Raw genomic sequence first — 21,351 nt, forward strand, 5'->3', positions numbered from 1 at the left:
CGAGTAAAGCAGATGGTTTCTCCTTAACGTGTGGGTGGACCCCATCCAATCAGGTGAAAGCTGAAGAGGGCAAGAAGGATGACCTTCCTTCAAGTAAGAAGGAACTCCTCCTGCCTGGCTGTCCGAGCTAGGGTGTCATGGAGAAAAAGATGTAGTAATATGCTGAAATGCTCATCTTGGGGACAGAAAGGTCAATATATTGATTATAGCTCTTATTTTTTAAACTTATTATTATGAAAAATTTCAAGCACACATAAAAGTAGAGAAAACAAATAAACCTCACTATACCCATCATCTAGATGTAATAATTGTTCACATTTGCCATAGTCTTGTAGTGTTTTAAAACAATTCCCAGATATTGCGACCCTTTACCTCTAACTATGTCAGTATATACTGTATCTCTAATCCTGACTTTTTTATATACCCACAGTGCCGTTATGACACCTAACAAGATCATTTTTTAGTATCATTTAGTATCCAGGCCATTTCCAAATTTCTCGTTGTCCCAAAAATGTCTTTTTTTGGTTACTTTGTTCAAACCAGGCCCACACATAGCATTTGGTTGATATGTCTCTTAAGTCTCTTTTAATTTTGTTCAGCTGAACAGCCCCCCAAGCTCACTCACTCCGATAAAAAATAAAAGTTCCACAAAGTAAAACATTTTAAAATTTTCATGCAACTAACTTGTGAACAAACCAGGTCAGTTGGTAATCAACTTGTAAAGAGACCACGTCACAGAATGGCCCACAGTCTGGATTTGTTCGTCTCTTTGTAAGTGCCATTTAATTTGTTCTCTAGCTACTATATTAATAAGACGTTTGATCTAAAGACTTGATTAAGTTCAAGTTTAACAGTGTTGTTAGGAGTAGTTGTAAGTAGTGCTGGGCGCTCAACCTTACATCTCATCATGAAGCACATTATGTCAAATTGACCATTTTTAGAGATGCTAAGTTTGATTAGCAGTCCAGGCAGTGACAGTCTGATCCCTCCATTACAAAATGACATCATCTCCCCCCCTGCCTTATAACCAGCAAGCAATCTACAGGATGATTCTTTGTGCTTTGGTAAAACTACTCTTGGGTTTAAATGGGGGTGCAGGAGGGGAGTAAATGAGAAGCTATTTAGAAATTAACCAAATGAGAACGCTGCATATCAAGAAGCCAGAAAAATAAACACAAAAAGGGCAGAAGAAATGAATTTATTGTAAAGAATCAGAAACTAATGAATCAGATTTGACTGATAAATAAACCAAAAGCTATTCTTAGAAAAGATTAATAAAATAGACAAGTATTTGGCACGTCAGACTGAGAGGAAAAAGAGATAACATGCAAATAAACAACAGGGAATATGTGAAAAATTATAAGACGAAAATGTGTTCCAGAAAATATGGGTGAAATTCTGAGAAAATATATATGACCAGGTTGGCTCCACAATAAATTTTAAAACCTGAATTAGTCAATATGAGAAATTCATCTATTAAAGCTACATGAATAGCCCTGGCCAGTGTGGCTCGGTGGTAGAGTGTCCGCTTGAGCACCCAAGGGTCTTGGGTTCAATTCCCAGTCAAGGGCACATACCTGGGTTGCAGACTCAATCGCTGGCCCCGGTTGGAGCGCATGCAGGAGACAGCCAGTCGATACATCTCTCTCACATCGATGTTTCTCTCTCCCCGCTCTCTCCCTCCCTTCCTTCCACTCTCTCTAAAAGTCACTGGAAAAAATTAATACCCTTGGGTGAAGATTAACAAAAAATAAATTAAAATAAAATTAGACGAATAAGCAAAATTAGTTCATTAATGAATGTAATTCACCACATTAACAGATTGAAGGAGGAAATCATTATGAAAATAATAATAGCTAACTCATAGAAATTGCTGTGCACCAGGCACTGTTCTAAGAGCTTTAAATATATTAACTCATTTAATGTCAATAAATGCTACAAAGGTACTTGATTAAATTCAGTCCCATCCCTGTTTCAAATTGTAGTAAGAAATATATTTCAGGAATAAAGAGAAGCATCCTTTAAAAAATGAAATTAAAGTATCTACTGGAAATAGTGAGGTATTAGAACTTTTCATGTCAAATATCAGAAACCCAACTCAAAATAGTTTAAACAGAAAACATATTTCCACAAGTAATTTGGAAGTCCCAGGAAATTTATCTAGAGTGACAATACCCGGATCCAAGGTATCCCTAACTGGGTGGGGTACAAAAGATTATTCAGTTTGTATTGAAATAGCAACGTATCCTGGTGCATATAAACTAAAATTCAATTTACAAAAAATCAACTTACAAAAATTCAAAGTACATACAATCTTGTCAGAAATACTTCAGACGCACCTATGCCCTGGTCCTTTGATTTTGTCCAATTTTCTTCCAGCTCCTTCAAGATGACAGTGAACATATTAAAATCAAAGAAGCCCTTTTGCTCGCCACATCTCTGCCTTAGCCTCGATTTTGTCTCCCTCCTGCATCTCACGCTCGGCCCTTGCTTAGAGTTGGCTTCTGGTTTTAGTGAGGTGTTGCCTGAAGAATTTCTGGATCTCTCCCCAGGCATGCTCCTGGGCTGCGGCATGCGCAGCAGGGTCCCCTCCCCAGAGCACGGGTGCGGAAAGGGGGTGATTATAGGAAGAGAGAGCGGTGTTAGTGGACGTGGAAACGGGGTTAGTACGGGAAATGTAGCATAGGGGTGCATAGGGCGGCTCCAGGAGGTGGCCTGCCCCAGGGTAGGCCAGCATCCTCCCATTGCTCTTCCCGTGCCTCTTCAGCCGCTCCAGGGCGTGCTTAGCATGCTCTCGGCTATTGATCGATTGGTCATCCTCTCCTATAAGAAAGAGGATCTGACCCTGGGCCTTTTCAATAGGAAGCACACTCCGCTGATTCAGTTCATCCCGCAGGTCCCCCCTGTAGTGGAGCAGGCGCATAGCCCCTGAGACGTCAACCTGCATGCGCTCCCGAAACGAGGGGATGGGTGACATGACCAGGTCCTTATACCTGATCGGAAAGTCAAAGACGCCAGTGGTCCCATTGATGCAGATGGTGGCTACCACCTGCTTCAGGAAGCAGGCCATGGCCAGCCCGATCTCTGCACCTTTGCTCACTGAAAGCACCCCGATTCCTGGCCCTTGGATCTGAAACACAAAATAAAGGGAACCCGTTACAGGCCGTCCACTGAGAATGAGCTGTGCTGCGGGCCACAGGCCAGTCTAGGACACGGACATCAGAAAACACGAGGTGCGAGTTCTGGCCCTGGGGCTCACCAGCTTCTGTGACTGGGAACACCACCTTCCTGCCCTCTCTAAGCCTTATTGTCTTGTGGGGGTGATAACATTACCTACCTCGCAGAATTGTTACTGAGGATCAAGGGAAACAATAGAAATAGAAACTCTTTATCAAAGGCAGACCTCTACAAAACCAGAAGGATCTAATGCACCAGCAAGTCTACATCACGAGAGCAGAGACGGATAAGCTTTCTGAAGCATCACATTCTTCTCTCCAGCTAGGAAAAGAGTTTTCCTTGGTTCTTTCAAATATTATGTTAGTGTGGTTCATATTTAAATAGCATTTTACAGCTGCAAAGGTTTTGCACGTCCATGAATCCAAAGGCTAATCTTAACGAGGAAAGATTTGGATTCTACCAACAGGTGAATTTCTGCACCCAGTCCAACAGGAAAATTAGTAGGTCATAGGAGTGAGTCCTTCCTTCTGTGACAGGCCGAGGGAGCAGAGGGGAGGAAAGAGGCTGAGAGATGAGGGAGGAAAGGGCCAGTGTGCTGAACAGACAACAGCCAAGACGTAGCCACCCGGTGTGTTATTTTGCTCGCAATTGTATTCCCAACACCTTTCTGTCATCAGGATCGCCTGAAAAGAACTTTTCAATTAGAGCTTTCTGACATCCAATTTTTCAAGTTTCTAGTACAGTAGGGCCGAGTGGGCCAAGAATCTGACTCCGTAACATATTTCCTAAGAAATCCAATGTGCACCCACAGTTGGGGACCATCTGCTTGAGAAACGGAGGAGGGGATGACAGAGGAGAGCTGTAACTGGAGGCAGGGAGCTGAGTGCTGCGTAACTGCAGCATCGCATCGCACCGCAGTGAGCAGCGATGAGAACGCGCTGAAACGGCGGCGGGAAGGGTGAGGGGGCTTGATGTGCAGAGAAAAGTTCAGCAGTAGAATCTAAATCAGGCAGGGATTGGTTGGGGTGTGGGGAAAGGGGGAGGGAAGACACCGGATAGGCAAAGATGACAAGGAGGGTTAATTGAGAGCTTACTATATGCTAGACCCTAGGCTAAATGTTTTACACATATTATCTCAGACCTCTCAAGGGAACTGAGATTCAGGGAGTTTAAGTCTCACTCAAGGTTACAACAGTAGTAAGGGGCTGGGGGGTGCGCGGGGTGGAGGGGGGAGTTGAACCTCTTCTGCCAAATCTAATTTCAAATTGAATTTTGGCAATTTTCTCTTCAGACAATTCACAAATGGTTGCATTTGAGAGGGGGGGAAAATAACTTGAAACCATTTTGTACGGGATTTAATTCCTTTTAGGCAGTCCTTTAAAAAGAAACAAATAGGCTTAGAAAAATCACACATATATTTGATGGTGATGATGATGATGATGATGATGATACTGACAGTGCTCCAACAGGAAGCATATCGTCTCTCACCTTGAGAAGAGTCAAGGCTCTTGGGGAAGAGAAAGATACAAGTCAGGGAGCCAGGGTGACTTAAGGTCTGGAGCAAGGCCATTGCCAGAAGGGCTCTGTCACTGGCCGTGCAGTTTTGGCACATTACTTCCCCTACTATGCTTTCTCACCTGAAAACCGAAGATCACGTACTTTTTTCACAAAGTTCTCATGAGCATTAAGTGAGTGCATACAAAGTACATTTAGCATAGAGTCTAACAGTCACTTAATGTTGGCTGCTTTGATTATTTTACCACTGTTAGGTTGAACCATAAGAAATAACTGATATTTGAATACTTTTTAACTAGAAAACGATAAGTTAATATGGTTCAACTTAACAGAATGTCAACCTTGACATCTGACCACGGGATACTTATCTCTACGTGTCTGTTTTCAGTCATTACCACAAGTACCAGTACTCTGGGACCTCCTGAAGTGAACTAAATCATATCATCTGATATTTAACCCCTAGAAAAAAGCTGAGTTATCAAATGTACTATTCCAGTCCTTATCATCCTTATGTGACTCACCTGGGGATCTTGTTAAAATGCAGGTGCTGATTCAGAAACAGGGCCTGAGAGTCTACATGCAAACACTGCTAGGGGATGCCGAGGCCTCTGGTCCATGGACCACACTTTCAGTAGCACATGATGCTTGACAAAGAGTTCTAAAATGACCCTTCCCTTCCAGATTCCTTTCCCTAGCCTAGCTCCTGACACCGAGCCCTTACTTTAGGCTTAGTTCTGCTCCTGGATCTGAAACTAACTAAAGAACTAATTCAGCCAAATCAGACGGTGCAAGCCAAGTCAGTTTTGCTAATAATCCTGCTCTGATCTCCTGCCCAAACTCTTACATTGAACCTCTGCATTGTTCTTCGTCTCAGGACTCTTTAATGGGATTTATGCTACCATTACCCCATGCTGAGATAATCACTGAAGTCTGAAAACATGTCAAGCCTGAGAATTAACTGGTGGCTGATTTGAGATTTGAGGTCGGTCGCCAATAAAACATTGACGAGCCAGTTCTGAGTAAATCACAAGCACTTGAAATGTAAGAAGTCTTGGGTTTTTTTCCCCATTGAAAATAATCATAATATATCCACCCTTTTTTGTCTTGCCTTCTTTATGCCAATAAGCACTAGGCTGATCTCTCATCAACCCCACAATCACATAAGGTAAATATTAGCATAGATCCTATAAGGTAGATAATGGCGTTCCGATTGTAACTGTAAACTGTTGTACTATGCCCAAGTCTAAACAGATTGATAAAATGGGCAGAAAAGACATCTGTGATTTTTATTTTTTTTATTTTTTTGTCTTTTGCTATAAGGTTGCAAGGTAAAATGAAAAGTATTTTAAATACCTTGGGATGAGCTAGTAGCAAGTTGGCAGCTTCTTCAAAATATTCCAGGTCCACCTCCTGCAGCCGGTTGGGCAGGTCTTCATAGGCAAAATACGCCACCGCCAGGACTGCAAAGCCATGGGAAGCCAACAGACTGGCTCGGAACTCAGTTAGACCCCCCACCCCCCCAAACAAATCAATGACTCCTGGGAAAGGGCCTTCCCCTGAGAAAACAAAGAGAGGAGAGAATGAGGTTAGAAAGAGTGAAAAGAGGGCCAAGCAGACAGCACAGGCGGAGCAAAACGAATTCCACCTTCACCCCCAAGCACGCGAGGGCAGTTTAGCTCTGCTAGGCTGTGGGGAATACCAGCTCTCCAATATTTCGACGCCGCTTGTTTTTGTTTTCATTTCCATCAACAATGTCTTCTCCACCGCCAAAGATTCGTCTCACCTGGGGGAAGGAAAAGGGCTCCCCGCACGCGGCCTTCCCGGATCTGCACCCGCTGCATGCCCGGGTGGCTGAACCAGCGCTGCACCACCAGGCTGGCCCTGGGCTGGAGCTCGGCCGGGTCTTGGAAGCACACCGAGTCGTACAGGTTCAGAGTCACCAAAAAGGGGCTGTTCATCACATCCCTCTTCAGCAGCCTCCGGAAAGGCTTCTCCGGCTTCAGAGACCAGAAGAGGCCCATGGGATGGACCCCCACGTAGTCGCCTCCGCAGGAAGGGGCCTGCCTCAGGTCCAGCTCACCAGCCTCGTTGGCCCTGAAGAAGGCTTTGGACTGGAACACATTGCCCCTCTCGTCCTTCAGGGATGCTGTGAGGGTCACCAGCTGCAGCGGAGGCAGGCCTGTCGCTCGGATGTGCACGGGCTCATCAGAAAGGGCACTTGCTGGGGTGGCTGTCAGCTGGAACATCGGCAACTGGCCAACGGACCACCGAGTGGTGGTTCCTGCCCTGCTGTGGAAGGAGGAGACTTTGAGCTGGATGGAGGCTTAGGTTCTAAGGAAAAGGCCCAGGCTGGGCTTATGTTACGTCTGGGCAGGTTGGATGTCTGGAGACAGTGCAAGGTCTGCAGAACCTTGGGAGGAGGGAGAAGTAGCTGTGCAGACAGTCCCCTTTATTCTAATTTTAACAAGGAGGAAATAGGTTAAGTGATACTCTCAGAGTCTCATAAATAATTCATAGTAGAACTGGAAATTCGAGTTAGGTCCGACATCACAGTCTCCTTCCTGTCTTATCCATTATATAACACGGTTTAAATCTTAGTTTTGTGGTTTTAAGTAAGATGAGCTTTAATTCCTCAATTGAGAGAATACTCATGTGATCGATTTCACAGGGTGCTTGGACCCAAAGGTGCATGAGAAAGGGCTTATAGGAAGGATCACTACTGCCTTTCAGCCCCCATACCTGCCTGAGCTACAGTTACATGAACAAGAAATATATTGTGGAGGTGTTTATTTGTATCTCTAATCCCTCCCTGCCCTTGCAAGACTGGCCTCCAACTCTTTTCACAGTTCCTATTATTTATTCTTTATAAGGGAAAATAAAACTTTATGATCTTGTCTCAATGTTGTTTGTAGTAAAGAGACTATAGCATGCTTCTGATCAGCCATTTCTTACTCTGCTCAATTACGAGGAAAATTTGGGGTGTTCCTTTCTATCTCCCTCCCTTCCTTCCTCTCTTCCTTTCTTTCTCTCCTTCCTTCCTTCTTTCTATATCTCATTTCTCGAAGGATTTGAACCTGTTTACAGATAAACAAATACTGAGTAAAATAAAAATAAACTAGGATCTGGGAAAATATGAACTAGAATCAGAGGCATGGATCAGAGAAAACTTGGAGCATGAGAAGTAATTATTCTCATTGAAACAGCTACCACTTCCTCAGGGGGAAGGAATAAGTGAGGGCTTTCCAAAATTTAGCTCTAATAAAATAATAATAATAATTCTCCTATGAGACTGACATAGGTATGTACTATTTTTTTTCAATAATATCTTCACACAGATTGTAGTAGCAGCTGTCCCTCAAACAGCTTGATTCTTCAAGGGACCCTTAATTTTTAGGGGGGAATATGAAACCAAGGCTTTGGGGGGTAGATTTGTGAGTAGCAAAACTTCTGGAGAAAAATAACTGGCTCTGGCAGGACAGGGACGGAAAAGGGGTTCTCGATGTCCAGTCCTTCTCTGTGGGAAGAGAGCCTTCGGAGGTAGGCGACCATCAAGGGGAAAATGCCATTTTGCACTTACTTTAAAAGTGATTTTCTGCAGAGACCACACTCCCTCCCAACCTGACCTCCTATCAACAGCCAGCATTACTGGCTAGTCTATGTAAACCTAAACCCTTGGTCAATTTGAATTAATGGAATGATCGTGAATGTTTTTCCTCAATACCGGGAAAGTTCTTGAAACAAGAAGGTGGCATCAGTTCAAATTTCATGGGTCTTTCATTCATGTTAGTGAGATGGGACACTATCCTTTAAAAACCCCATGTCCCATGCAACATTTTGGTGCTCTCTAAGTATTTTCTGATCTGATCCTTCCCGTAAGCCTCTGTATATGCTGTTACCTTTTGTCCCCCAAAAAGAGATCACGAAGAAGGGATAAATGATTTCCCCTATTTTACAAATCCTTTTCCAGTTCTTCTTGTTATTATTTTTCTTCTCAAAACTTCTATACGATATATTGACTCAATGCAGATTTTATTTTCAAGTTGAATTAATTTGAATTGCTTACTGTACCCACACTCTCCAGCATGCATCCTGCCTCTGGTCTGATCCTCCCAGGTGGACTGTGGACTCCTCAAGGGCAGGAATGAGGTGCTAAAACTTTTGATACTCATATATCACAACATGCTTGGAGCTATGAGATTCATAATGAGCAAAAAAAAAAACTAGCACCAAAAATGTAATGAAAATATTCTACTTACATAGTGTTTTTGTAATATAAAATATTAAGATTTCTTCCCAAGTCATGGTTCCTCTTTATCTGAGAATTGCCCCATAAAGCCCAGAGATGAACTCTCAGTAGCTATGGTTATGCCAAGTGACAATCCTGGGGTCATTGCTGATTGGATCAGGGCCAGATACGTGAGTCAAGGTGTGCCAGGGATGTTCTCCTCTTGCCAATTTAGAATTGAAACTCAGAGATCACTAGTCACTCCGTCAGGGTCAGGACAAAAAGTGAGGCAAAAGGGCACTTAGGGAGCAAAATTTACTGGCATGGCCAAGCCTCTCTAGTTCTCCTGAAGGTTTGGATCCCAGGAGCCCCTCCTGCCTCACCCTAGTCCTGGTCCTGGACTCTCTGTATGTGACTAAATTCACAATTCAGAAGCTGTGCCTAGATCATCACAAAGTCTGTCTTGGGGTGGATGGAGTGTGGGAGTGTGAGGAGAGAGGAACACACAGAGAGAGACATGTGATAGTTTTTATCTTGAGAAACCCCTAGGTAGTTCATTTAGAAGGTCATGGGTTGTGTAGATAAGTGTAAGAGGAAAGAGAGAGATAAGAAGGTAGGTTTCAGAAGACTTCAGTCTTTGAGAGAAACTACCTTAGAGCTACAACTTTGTTTGGAGATTTCAGCACTCAGCTGACTATTGAATGCTTGATGTTTAGTCTCCTAATTTTTCTGGAGCTTCTGTTAAATGTGTTCATTTATTGGTTCTGACTTGTCAGAAATTCCCCATAATGGTCATTATTATTCTATGTCTAATTTTTTTGCCATTTACACCAAGTTATATGGAAGAGTTAGATTATAGTGAAACTTCCTATAAGAAGCACGTGTTTTCCCAAGATGATGTGGTTCTGACATAAACAAACCCATGAAACAGAGAGAGAGAGAGAGAGAGAGAGAGAGAGAGAGAGAGAGACTTAGTCAACAGTGTGTGCTTGTGAATGACATCTTAGGTTTCCTGACCAAATAAAGACTAGAGGGGGCCATAAGGTCAGTAACTCTGTTATCATTGCCCTTGGAGTATGGGCCAATGGGCCAAATTAAGTCATCTTCTGTCACAAGTTGAAAAGGCCGGGTGTGCCCTCATGAAGATTTTGAAAAATTGCCTTTTCAAAACTTGATTGTAAGCCTAACAGACCTCAAACTTATCAGGTCTGTGTGTCATCTGTTCCTTATATAACACTCCCTTATAAATTCAGTGGAAACAAGAAAAGTCTAGGATTGAAATACACACAACATATGTGAGGGTGCACATGCACACACACGGGTGTGCATGCACACACGCACACAAAAGAAAACATTGTACTTGTACATCAGGGATTCTCAATTGGGGTTCCAAGGAGTCCCAAAGTTCTGCAAAATGTCACTAAGGTTTCCACAGGAGTTGTTAATTGGGAAAAACACAAACAATTTTTGAACTTTGAGTGTCATGTGATGCTAGTGTATGCAATGATGGGTAGTGACTGAGCCAGCCTACCACTGATTCTTTTCAGGAGTCTTTCATCCCCATAGGGCAATATGCGAAAGGACCATGTTCAGTTAGTTGAGTCCATCCTCAGCTTTGGATGCAAGCAAGATGGGGGGGCTGTTGATGGTTAGTGAGCACTATATTGCATGGAGAGGAGGGTGGTGGGCAGATAATGTTTGCCTCTCCTTCCCAAATCACCTACTCCAAACTCCCCTTATGCTTGGTGGAACAAGTTAAGAGAGTAAACAAACTCTTTGGTGTAAGAGAAAATCAGAGAAACTTCTGCATTCCAAAAAACAAACTTTTACACGCTGCAACTCAGCTGCACCCTGATGCTTTGCTATTATTGTAAACATTGCAAAGTGTGGACAATGTAGGAGGAGCATTTTAATAAAAACTGTTTTTAGAAGATTTTTTTTCATTTTGTCATTTATTATACCACTCTTTTATATTTTAGCAAGCATTTGCATTTTACAAATATGTTTACAGTCTGATAGAGTGACTTTTGAAGACAAATTGAAAATGGAAGGGGGTTGAAGGACTAGGGACAAGTCTCATAAGATGAGTGATGGAGAATTGCCACCTTCTGACTCACTTCACAAAGGACAGCAACAACAAGAATCGCTCTTCACAACGAAGCTAATGGTGAAAGGGGTTTACGTTAGTTGGTAATACAATCTGTCCTGCTCCACTGTGCAGCATCTTTAACAAACGGTTTCATGAGGGAGCAATGGCCCGTGGAAAATTGAAAAGAAACTTGCCTACCACAACTGTGTGGCTAGTAGAGGAACTGATTATTTCAAATGGCTATTGAAATTACATTCTCCTTCTGATTCCCCTTTTTCCTCTAACAGCAAACGACAATTGCACAGTGGCTGCCAGATTAAGGGTAAAGCCTAACACCTTTGGCTTAGTACTGAAGACCTTTTGCAGGGGAATGGCCCTGGCACAGCACCCTGAAGAATGTCCTTGTGTCTACCGGCAAAGCTGGAGCCACCATGTGACCTAAATCTGGGTAGGAGGCCTGTGCTCTCGTCCCAGGAACATTCCAAGGTAGGCAGTCTTCAGGGGATGCTTCACAAGGTGGCTTTCTCACGTGTCTCTCCCTATCTTGTGGGAGGCTGCCGAGAGGCAGTTTTCTCCCCCATTGCAGAGCAGCTCGGCCCTTTCCATCTCCCCCCCACGCCCCTTCAGGGTAGAGCTATAGGCTCTATGACCGTATTGCTGCAGGCTAGAGTTGGCTTCTCAGCAACAGGGTATGTCACAACTGTGTGGGACTCATTGGGCTGCTTTGTTGGAGGGCCATTCTAAGGGATGTGTGAGACAAGGACCCAGTGAGCTGACATGTTTAGCTTGCTTGTAAGTAATAGGCTGTGTGAATCTAAACAGGGTTTATTATTTCTTTATCAGCTATATCTGTCAGTCTCAGGCACATGTACTAATTAAATTTCAATTCATAAAAATAGGTAAAATTTAAAATTGAGTTCCTCAGTCACACTAACCACATTTTAACTGCTCAGGAGGCACAAGTAACTAGCAGCTACTGCCCTGGACTGTGTAGATATAGGCCATTTCCGTCATCATGGAATATTCTATCGGACCGCACTACTCTGGATTGTAAATTATTCCTCAAGGGCAGGATGTATTCATTGTTCAACACTCTATTCCTTGGTTCCTAAAATAGTGCGTGGTGCATATTAATTGCTCAGTGTTTGAGGAATTAATTTTAAAAAAATGATAGATGAAAAAGCAAAAATGTGAAATTTCTCAGAGAGTATGAAGAATGGAAGCCCAACTGAATTTTGATACACTACTCCTGAAGTTGGGAGGTTCCTCAAAATCCAATATTAAGTTTTCAGGCTTCCTCACTTCCTTGCAGCAGGAGGCAGGGCCCTGCACACTGCAGTGTCAATGAAACTAAGATACCAAGCAACCAGAGGGCGAGAAACTACAAGTGAGTGGCCTCCCACAGGATTAGCCTTGTTGTTGGAGAGGGAGCCCTCAGCAATACGGACACAACCTGACCGGGCCTGAAAGCTTAAAGCCACATAGCTGAGCCGGTTCCAGACCTCCAGACTCCCAGGGAGAAGTGCATCAAGCCTATGCCCCCTGGAGAACTTGACGTGTTCCGAGGAAAGGCAGTCAAAATCTGGCCAGACACCAACCCACCAGGAAGCAGAACACAAGGAAATAAAAGAAAGCAAAGGTCACCAATAGAAGTTGACATTACTAATCAAGAGACAAAAATCCCATTTTCTGTAGGAGCCTGATGCTTTTCTTTCTTCATCACCAGCATTTCCTTCCCCTCCTTCCAAGCAATCAATCCTAGGAAAAATTTCTTGAGTCAATAAACAATCTCTCCATAAATTCACATTAGCTGGACCCTGACTTTGGCAGCCAACCGTTTCTGATCAATAAACCCTCACAGATGTTAATCGATGGTCCCTCTGAGGACTGTGCTACCTGCTAAGATAAGAGGAACACACACAGCAAAAGGAACACTGACCTTGAATTCAGCTGCAGGAAGCAGTCTAGAGCAGAAGGCCTCGCTGAGCCAACTGCTCGCACAGGACACTGGCCTGCTGCTGGATAATCTGTATCGTTTAAAACACCCCAGCCTACTGTTCGAAGGTCAAATGGTCTCCACAGAAACCATAGGCAGTGACTTCTTTTTAAGGCCCCAGTGGCAGGACTACACTCTCAGCCAGAGGCTCGGTCTAGCTGGCATGCCTTTCCATGCAGGAGTTTCATAACCGAGTCTCATATTTCATCACACAGCTCTGACGTTTAAGCCTTTCCAAGCTTCGACTCCTCCTCTCAACTCCCAGCTCTAGTCTCCTTTGCTTCGGTTCCTTCTGTATCTTCTCCTCTAAGGCAGTGGGCTCTTAGGCAGCTGCCGGTTTGGTGGTTTCTAAAAAGGTGAATCACAGTATCCATCTCCAGAGCAGTGTGGGTTTAAGACTCACTGGAAATACCAGGGGAAACACTTTGCAAAGTATATGATTGTCTAACCATGACGCAGTACACCTGAAACTAGTACAAAATGACCTTAAACATAAAGTGTAATTGAAAAATAAAATGTAAATTAAAAAAAAAAAAAAAAGCCCTGGCCTGTGTGTCCCAGAGCACCGAAAGATTGCCAGTTTGATGTTTCACTCTCACACAGATGTTTCTCTTTTTTTAAAACAAAATTTTTTTTAAGACTTTCCTGAGTAGTCTACCAAAGATTCCTGAAACTTGCACCCAGATTCTGACTTAATAGGTCTGTAAGTCTCTGAGATTTGTATTTTTAACAGATGTTACTCCACAGCCCAGTTTGTGAACCACCACTCCAAATAACAGAAGCCCTCCAGACACAGAAATGCCTCCTCCGGAACCCCTGAAACCTGCCCCATTGTTAACCCCGTCACTGAGTATCCATAGTTAAAATGTACAAATGACCCCACCTGCAGATTGTAGCCTATGCTTCCCGGCTGTGAATTCCTCCAGGGAGGGGAGCATGTCTTTTTTTTTTTTTTTAATATATCTTTATTGATTTCAGAGAGAGGAAAGGAGAGGGAGAGAGAGAGCTAGAAACATCAATGATGAGAGAGTCATTGATCGGCTGCAGCCCGCAACCCGGGCATGTGCCCTGACCGGGAATCGAACCCTGATCGCCTGGATCCTAGGTCAACGCTTAACCGCTGAGCCACACCCGGCCGGGCATGTCTTTTAATTTTTGCTTATTTTGCAGCCAGTGAGGTGTAGTCACTGGTCTCTGGAACCAGAAAGACCAAGATTGAAACCCTGGTGGCTTTTCATCTATCAAAGTGAATGGCCTTGGGTAAATCAACTTTGCTGTTTCAGCTTTCTAGTTTGTGAAATGGGAATGAAATGATCAAATGTATTAAAAGTGAAAAATAAGCCTTGAGGAGAAGGGGCTGAAGTTTGGAAGGCATAGGCAGATTGGAATGTGTGGGTGCAGAGCAGGATACTTGGCACACAGCTCCTACACTGGCTAAGAGGGACCATGGCAGGATGGCAAGGCTCCTAACTTAGTGACTGATTCCCAGGACCATATCCAAGGATGGGAGGGGGTGGTGGTGGAGGAGTGCAGCAGAAATAGTGCTGTTTCTCTAACACTTTAAGAGAAGCACCAAAAAAGGTAAGCAAGTCATGATGCTTCAGTACCCAGGTGATGCAGTGAGGTGCAGGTTAAACTGGCACCGAGCCAGACCTTTTGCACTCTGCCGCCCAGTGCAGAAGACACCAGGAAAACTGGCCCTCCACGGACCCTGAAGGGATGTAGGAAATGGGAAGCGAGGACACTGGTGGGAGCACCAGGCAGTAAGGTGCCCACTGTGCACAAAGTGGGCATTAGCAATTGTCATTAGGTAGGTGTGGACCATGCAGAAAAGACTGTGAGGTCTTCTGAGGAGGAAGGAATTGAACCTCCAGCCTGCCTTCAGACTCAGGACTACAACATCAGCTCTTCCCTGAGTCTCCAGCCTGCAGGCCTGCCCTACAGATTTCCAGCTCTACAATTCACATGAGCCAGATTCTTAAGTCTCTGACTCTCCCTCTGTCTCTCTCTTCATAAACACACACACACACACACACACACAAGATATATTGGCTGGGCCTGCGAATTTAACTGACATAAGACAGATTAACAGGAGAAATGCATATAAATGTATTTAATGTAAGTTTTATGTGACATGGGAGTCCCCCATCATAAGGAATGAATACCTAAGGAAATGACAAAACCTACTTGTCTTTAATTAGGTTGGACAAAGAGAGGCAATTGTGGAAGAGTAAACTATGATGGGAGGCCAACGGAAGATAAGCATTATTTTACAAGGTCCGTTTGTGGAGAATTCTCTCAATCTCAACTTCTTGTCCTTGACGATAAGACTGTTACTTTCCTTCTGATGTAGGATGACATCTTCCATCTGGGAGTTTTATCTCTTGCTTTCAGGAAGAAAATGGGGAGGGTCTTGCATCTGCTGTTTTTTTAAGTGCTAATACATTTTATGTCAAAGAGGCATATTTTGGGGTGAATATATTCTGGTTTGCTTTAAAGGAGAGGGAGGAATTAACATAATTAAAATGCCCATACTACCCAAAACAACCTATAGATTCAACACAATTCCTATCAAGAGACCAATGGTGTATTTTACAGAACTAAAAAAAAATATTCCAAAAATTTATATGGAACACAAAAGACCCTGAATAGCAACAGCAATCTTGAGAAAGGAAAGCAAAGTTGGAGGAATCATGCTACCTGATATAAAACTATACCACAAGGCCATAATAATCAAAACAACATGGTACTGGCATAAAAGAGACATACAGATAAATGAAACACAATAGAGAGCCCAGAAATACACTGATACCTTTCTGGTTCATTAATATATGACAAAGGAAGTAAAAACGTACACTGAAGACAGTCTACTCAATAAATGATGTTGGGAAAATTGGACAGATATATGCAAAAAAATGAAACTAGACCACCCTCTTACACTGTACACAAGAATAAATTCAGAATGGATTAATGACTTAAATGTTAGACTTGAAACCATAAAAATCCTAGGAGAAGACACAGGGAGTAAAATTTCGAACATTTCTTGTAGCAATATTTTTTCTGATGTCTTGCCTCAGGTGAGGGAAACGAAAGAAAAAAATAAACGAATTGGACTACATCAAACTTAAAAGTTTTTGCATAGCAAAAGGAAACTATCAACAAAATGAAAAGACACTGAACTGGAAAACATATTTGCCAATGATACATCTGATAAAGGTTAACATCCAAAATGTATAAAGAACTTATACAACTCAACATCAAAAAAACAAACAATCCAATTAAAAAATGGGCAAAGGACCCGAATAGACATTTCTCTAAAGAGGACACACAGATGTCCAATAGACATATGAAAAGATGCTCAAAGTCACTAATCATCAGAGAAATGCAAATTAAAACCACAATGAGATATCACCTCACACTTGTCAGAATGGCTATCGTCAATAAATCAACAAGCGTTGGCAAGGATGTGGAGTATACCAATTGCCTGACTACCTATGGGCTCTCATCTTCTTATGGAGCCCTCATACACACAAAATTTAAATTATTTTTTTTCTCCTGTTAATATGCCTTATGTTAATTTGATTATTAGGCCAGTAAAAGAACCTATAAGAGTAGAGGAAAAATTTTTCTTACCTGACATGGCCCCTAATTCTAACATTCAGACAGAACAGGGCTCTATTCTTTTCTTGAGATATTTATTTTAGCCATTATTTTTCTTTTATATGAAATATCTTGGCGGCAATTTTTTTTTAATTACAAGGCACAAAAAAGGCAAGAAAATGGCTCATGATCATGAAGGGTAACAGTCAGTAGGAAAAGACTCAAAAATAGCCCAGAGGTTGAAATGATCAGACAGGAACTTTGAAACAATTACAATAGAAAGCTATTCAGCAATGAAAAATAGATCAAATTATTGATATATGCAATAACCTGGATTAATTACAAGGGCATTACACTGAATTAAAAAAAGCCAATCCCAAATGAGAACATTATAGAAATGGAAAACAAATTAGCGGTAGCCAAATTTCAGGGGTTGGGGTCGGGGGAAGACGGTTATAAAAGGGCACCGTAGGGACCCCTGTGGTGACAGAAACATTTTATATCTTTAATGTATCAATGCCAATATCCTTGTTGTGATACTGTACTATAATTTTGCAGTATTTTACCATTGGGGGAAACTTGGTAAAGGGTACATATATTCTCTCTGTTTTGTTTCTTACAGCTAATTGGAATCTGCCATCATCTCAAAATAAGTTTAATTGTAAAAAATAAGTATGACAAAAATGCTAAAGGATCTAGTGGGAAAGGCAGACAAAATACATGAAGAGATTGAGAATTTCATCTGAGCATGGAAGCTATATAAAAGAACCAAATAGAAAAGCTAGAAATAAAAAATACGGTATCAGAAACTGAGAATTCACTAGGTAGACTTAAGACTAGAAACAGCAAAGTAAAAGACCAGAAAACTTAAAGACAGCTCAATTGAAAGTACCTAACCTAATCCCAAAGAGGAAAAAAAAAAGGGTGTAAAAGAAGAATAGAGTACTTGAGATGTGTGGGACAATGTCAAATAATCTAACATATGTGTAATTGGTGCTTTAGAGAGACAGGTGGGAGAAGGGCACAGAAGAAATATTTGAAAAAATAACAGCTGAAAAATGTTCAAAATTGTTGAAAAACAGGCCACAATTGCAAGAAACTCAGCAAACCACAACAAGAACAAACCTAAGAAAACCACAACTATGGTAATATTGTCAAACTGATAATAATAAAATATAAAGAGCAAATCTCCAAAGCACCCAGAGAAAAATGGAAACACATACAGGTGAACAAATAATACAAATAACATTTGACTTCCCACCATAAACAATGGACACCAGAAGATAAATAAATCTTTAAAATGTTTCAAGGAAATTTTTTGAAAACTGAAATTCCTTATCTAACAAAAATATACTACAAAATGAAGGCAAAATAAATGCATTTCCAGGAAAACAAAACAAAATCGTAACAGATTATGTCTAAAGTAGAACAGCATTATAAGAAATGCTAAAAAGGTAAAGGGAAATTATTCTAGATGGACAACTGGATCTGTGAAAAAGAATGAATACTACAAAAATTGTAATTATAAAAGCCTTTTTAAAAAATACCTTTAACAAATATGCACACACTTGTGTGCGCTTAAATATAATTAAAAGACTTTAAAATAAAAATAACAATGTGTTGTGGCACTTACAGAATACATAGAAATATAATTACGAAAATGTAGGAATAGGGTAACTAGAATTACGCTGTTGCAAGGATATTATATTACTATTTTTTCAAAGCAATACAAAATGGTCTGCAGGCAGACTAACACCTTACAGGAGCTCAGCCAAGTTGGGGGAGACAGAGAGCTGGGCTGACAGGTGTCAGAATAGCTAGTTACAGCAACAACTCAAAAACAAGAGTTAAACGTTTAGTCACTTACTGTGATCAGAGAAAGTGCCTGGGGCAAGACGAGGAGTGGATCAGCCAAATGTGGGGGTGATATCACTGCTGAGGGAGCCCCAAATGAAAGGATTCCACAATCTTGGGGGCAGCGGAGTGAATGGAGAGGACTAGTAGAAAAGAACTGGACACTGAGCAAGAGTGGGAAAAAGTGTCCACTTTCCCTCTTCCTGGCATAAAGAGACCTCAGCAGAGACTTCTGAACATTACTTTGGACCTTGATCAAAGGTCTGAGGTAAAGAGATCTAAAAATGAAGCCTCCTGGGCAAGCTAGGCAAATCTCAAGAGGAACATTATCACCCAAAATGACCTGCAAGTTCCTTCACCTTGGCTGTGCCCCAAACTTGGTTTTCGAGGACAGCTTGCCCTCAGAAGCCTGCCAGGGAAAACCTTTGTAATTTGTCCATGGTCAGGCCTGAAAATGTGTTGATTCCTCAGGTACATATTTTAATTTCTAGAGTAAACACACACACAAATATTTAAGCCAAAGGGAGGCAGCTGTTCTAATTACTTTGTGTAACAAACCACTCCAAAACTTAGAGGTGTGCAACAGTCATTTATTACATATTCTGCGGGTCAGGGGTCAGGAATTAGGACAGAACTCAACGGGATCAGCTTGCCTCTGTACCATGGTGTCTGATAGCTCAACTGGAAGATGAAAAGGGGATACAATCACCTGAAGGCTCATTTTTTCACATGACTGGGAGTTGATGCTGACTCACAACTAGGGGCATTATTTCTCCTATATGGGGCCATCGAGGTGGTCTTTCTGTTTGGGCTAGTTTGGGCTTCCTCACAGTTTGGTCTCTGTGTTCCAAGGGCAACTATCCTGAGAGAAAGCTAAGTAGAGACTATATTCTTTTTATATCCTAGCCTTGGAGGTCATGTAACATAATCTCTGCCATTTTATATTGGTTGTAGCAATTGCAAGTCCCCATTAAAGTTCAAGTAGAGAGAACATAGACCACTCCTTACAGTGGGAGAAATATTAGTCACATTGTTTTTTTTTTAAAAAAGCATGCAGGATAAAACACGTGTGTGTGAGCATGTGTATCTGTGCAGCTGTCTTTGGGAAATGCAATCTGCTACAACAGGGTAAGAATAATAAAGGATAAGTAATAAAGAGGATAAATGGAAGGAAAGTACTATGATGGGATACTTAAATCCAACCATATTAATAATTTCATTAAATATAAATGGACTAAACACTCTAATCAGAAGACAAATGGTCAGACTAATTGAAAAAAGTATTGTGTTTTGTTTCAGGCATCCACTGGGGGTCTTGAAACATCCCACTCGGATATGTTACTCTCTAGCCATATCTAAAGTCTGAACAAAAAAATCATTCCTGATTTAATCACATCCTCAGTTAACCATTTTGTCATTCAGAACCATCTGGTAACTCGCTATTTGAGAAATTTCCACAAATTAAGTACACCAAAGTCCGAAAAGACTTAGCGCCCTACTGGATATTCATAGGTACTCATTTATAAAACTTAAATTAAGGAAATGGCAAGGAAGAAAAATTTCACTTAAAAAATAAAAATAAAAAACACAACGCACTTTAAGAAATCTACTTTAATTCTAAAAGAGATTATTCCAGAATGAACAGAATCATTTTCTACTATTTCTACTTGCACAGTAAAGCAAACAGGGAAGCATCTTTCTATAACACGCAACACAGACTTTTGTTTCTTTTATAAATATCTAGTTTCCTTATTTGTATATATACTACCTATAATCCTACCTTAGATTTAAGACTACGAACAGGATTAATACATTTTCTTGCCTATGAAGAATAAAGGCCACTTCTGAACACGCAATAGCCTTATATCTTAAACCCACATTAATTACAGTGTCGGGAGAAGAAAATTTTCATAAATTATTAATGACCTGATTCCATTAAAAAAAAGTTTCAGCAGATGTGAAAAAGAAAATCTTGTTATTTGTTCATTCATGATGCTACGAGGGAAAAAAAAAAAAAAGCATTCTTCCACAGAAAAAGTGGTTTTAGAGAGCAGTTCTGGCAGTACCTTCAAAGCCTCAGGTCTGCCGGGCAGCCTCCTGGCCAGGTGGAAGCGGCTGCAGTGTGTTCCTCTTCTGGCCTGCTCAGTAACCCCAGGTGATTTTTATATTGGGAGGCAGATTACTGGCAACAAGTTCATCAAATTTAGACCTATCTTGCACAGGCACATTATAGAAATCAAGAACATCTCTGACCCTGCACATCTCGTGAAGCCTGGAGTTGGGCACCGCGTGGCCCAAGTCGTCGGCTAAACGAGCCAAGAAGCTGAACTTCAGGCGCCCGTCTTCCAGGGAGATGTCCTGCCAGCTGCTAGGGGCGGACGAACCAAGTATTTCTCTGATACGAGCCTCCACACGGCCCTGGAGGTCCTCAGGCGGCGTGTACGTTCGGCTTCGTAACGGGGGACACACCAGGACGGGTTCCTTCTTCGCCTCCTCTACGGTCTCGGCCACCGCCGGCTTTTTCTCTTCTCTGCAATGATCGAGAGCAAGCGCGTGAACCTCTGGCTCCCTGAGCGAATGAAGCCGACAAACAGCACCAGCGCCCGGGCCCCACCGCTCCCGGAGGCGGCGCTGAAGCGGGACTCGGAACCCTCCCGCGCTCGTCACTCCCGCATCAGGGTCCCGTCTTCACAGCACCACACTCCCTTCCGAACTCGTCCCTTCGCCTTCCTCAGTTCCTTTCCCTACTTGCCATGACTTTGACCCACCATCTAACCTTTCGCTTTACCTGAATCGAGACCAAAATTCTCGACGTGGGACCCCGGCGAGTACCCACGTGAAGCGCCTGCGGGTAACACCGGACACTGAAATCGCCGCCATCTCTGAGGAGGGCAA

At 42.2% G+C, this 21,351-nt stretch overlaps 2 protein-coding genes across 2 annotated transcripts; both read right to left on the reverse strand.

The window, feature by feature from the left end:
- Nucleotides 1–2,491: 2,491 nt before the first annotated feature.
- On the reverse strand, nucleotides 2,492–12,986 carry BAAT (bile acid-CoA:amino acid N-acyltransferase). Its single transcript, XM_016225033.2, has 4 exons — nucleotides 12,946–12,986; nucleotides 6,476–6,981; nucleotides 6,046–6,248; nucleotides 2,492–3,130 (listed from the first exon to the last, which is right to left on the reverse strand). Exons 2-4 carry the CDS (start codon nucleotides 6,936–6,938, stop codon nucleotides 2,492–2,494), a joined length of 1,305 nt encoding a protein of 434 aa, XP_016080519.2. The 5' UTR covers nucleotides 6,939–6,981; nucleotides 12,946–12,986.
- Nucleotides 12,987–20,052: 7,066 nt separating this feature from the next.
- MRPL50 (mitochondrial ribosomal protein L50) lies at nucleotides 20,053–21,337 on the reverse strand. The gene is made up of 2 exons (XM_016225007.2): nucleotides 21,245–21,337; nucleotides 20,053–20,986 (listed from the first exon to the last, which is right to left on the reverse strand). Exons 1-2 carry the CDS (start codon nucleotides 21,334–21,336, stop codon nucleotides 20,599–20,601), a joined length of 480 nt encoding a protein of 159 aa, XP_016080493.1. The 5' UTR covers nucleotide 21,337; the 3' UTR covers nucleotides 20,053–20,598.
- Between the last annotated feature and the right edge of the window lie 14 nt (nucleotides 21,338–21,351).

The sequence above is a fragment of the Miniopterus natalensis genome, chromosome 12 (assembly GCF_054644295.1).
Source record: "Miniopterus natalensis isolate mMinNat1 chromosome 12, mMinNat1.hap1, whole genome shotgun sequence".
Taxonomy (NCBI): Eukaryota; Metazoa; Chordata; class Mammalia; order Chiroptera; family Miniopteridae; genus Miniopterus; species Miniopterus natalensis.

What these genes read in the sequence shown, in the direction of transcription:
- BAAT (XM_016225033.2), bottom strand. Translation starts at nt 6,938, where the DNA reads ATGTTCCAGCTGACAGCCACCCCAGCAAGTGCCCTTTCTGATGAGCCC. An exon ending in AGCCCTTTTCCTTCCCCCAG is followed by an intron (nt 6,249 to 6,475) that starts GTGAGACGAATC and finishes TTGTTTTCTCAG; the next exon opens with GGGAAGGCCCTTTCCCAGGA. An exon ending in TGCTACTAGCTCATCCCAAG is followed by an intron (nt 3,131 to 6,045) that starts GTATTTAAAATA and finishes TTTGTGTTTCAG; the next exon opens with ATCCAAGGGCCAGGAATCGG.
- MRPL50 (XM_016225007.2), bottom strand. Translation starts at nt 21,336, where the DNA reads ATGGCGGCGATTTCAGTGTCCGGTGTTACCCGCAGGCGCTTCACGTGG. An exon ending in GAATTTTGGTCTCGATTCAG is followed by an intron (nt 20,987 to 21,244) that starts GTAAAGCGAAAG and finishes CGATCATTGCAG; the next exon opens with AGAAGAGAAAAAGCCGGCGG.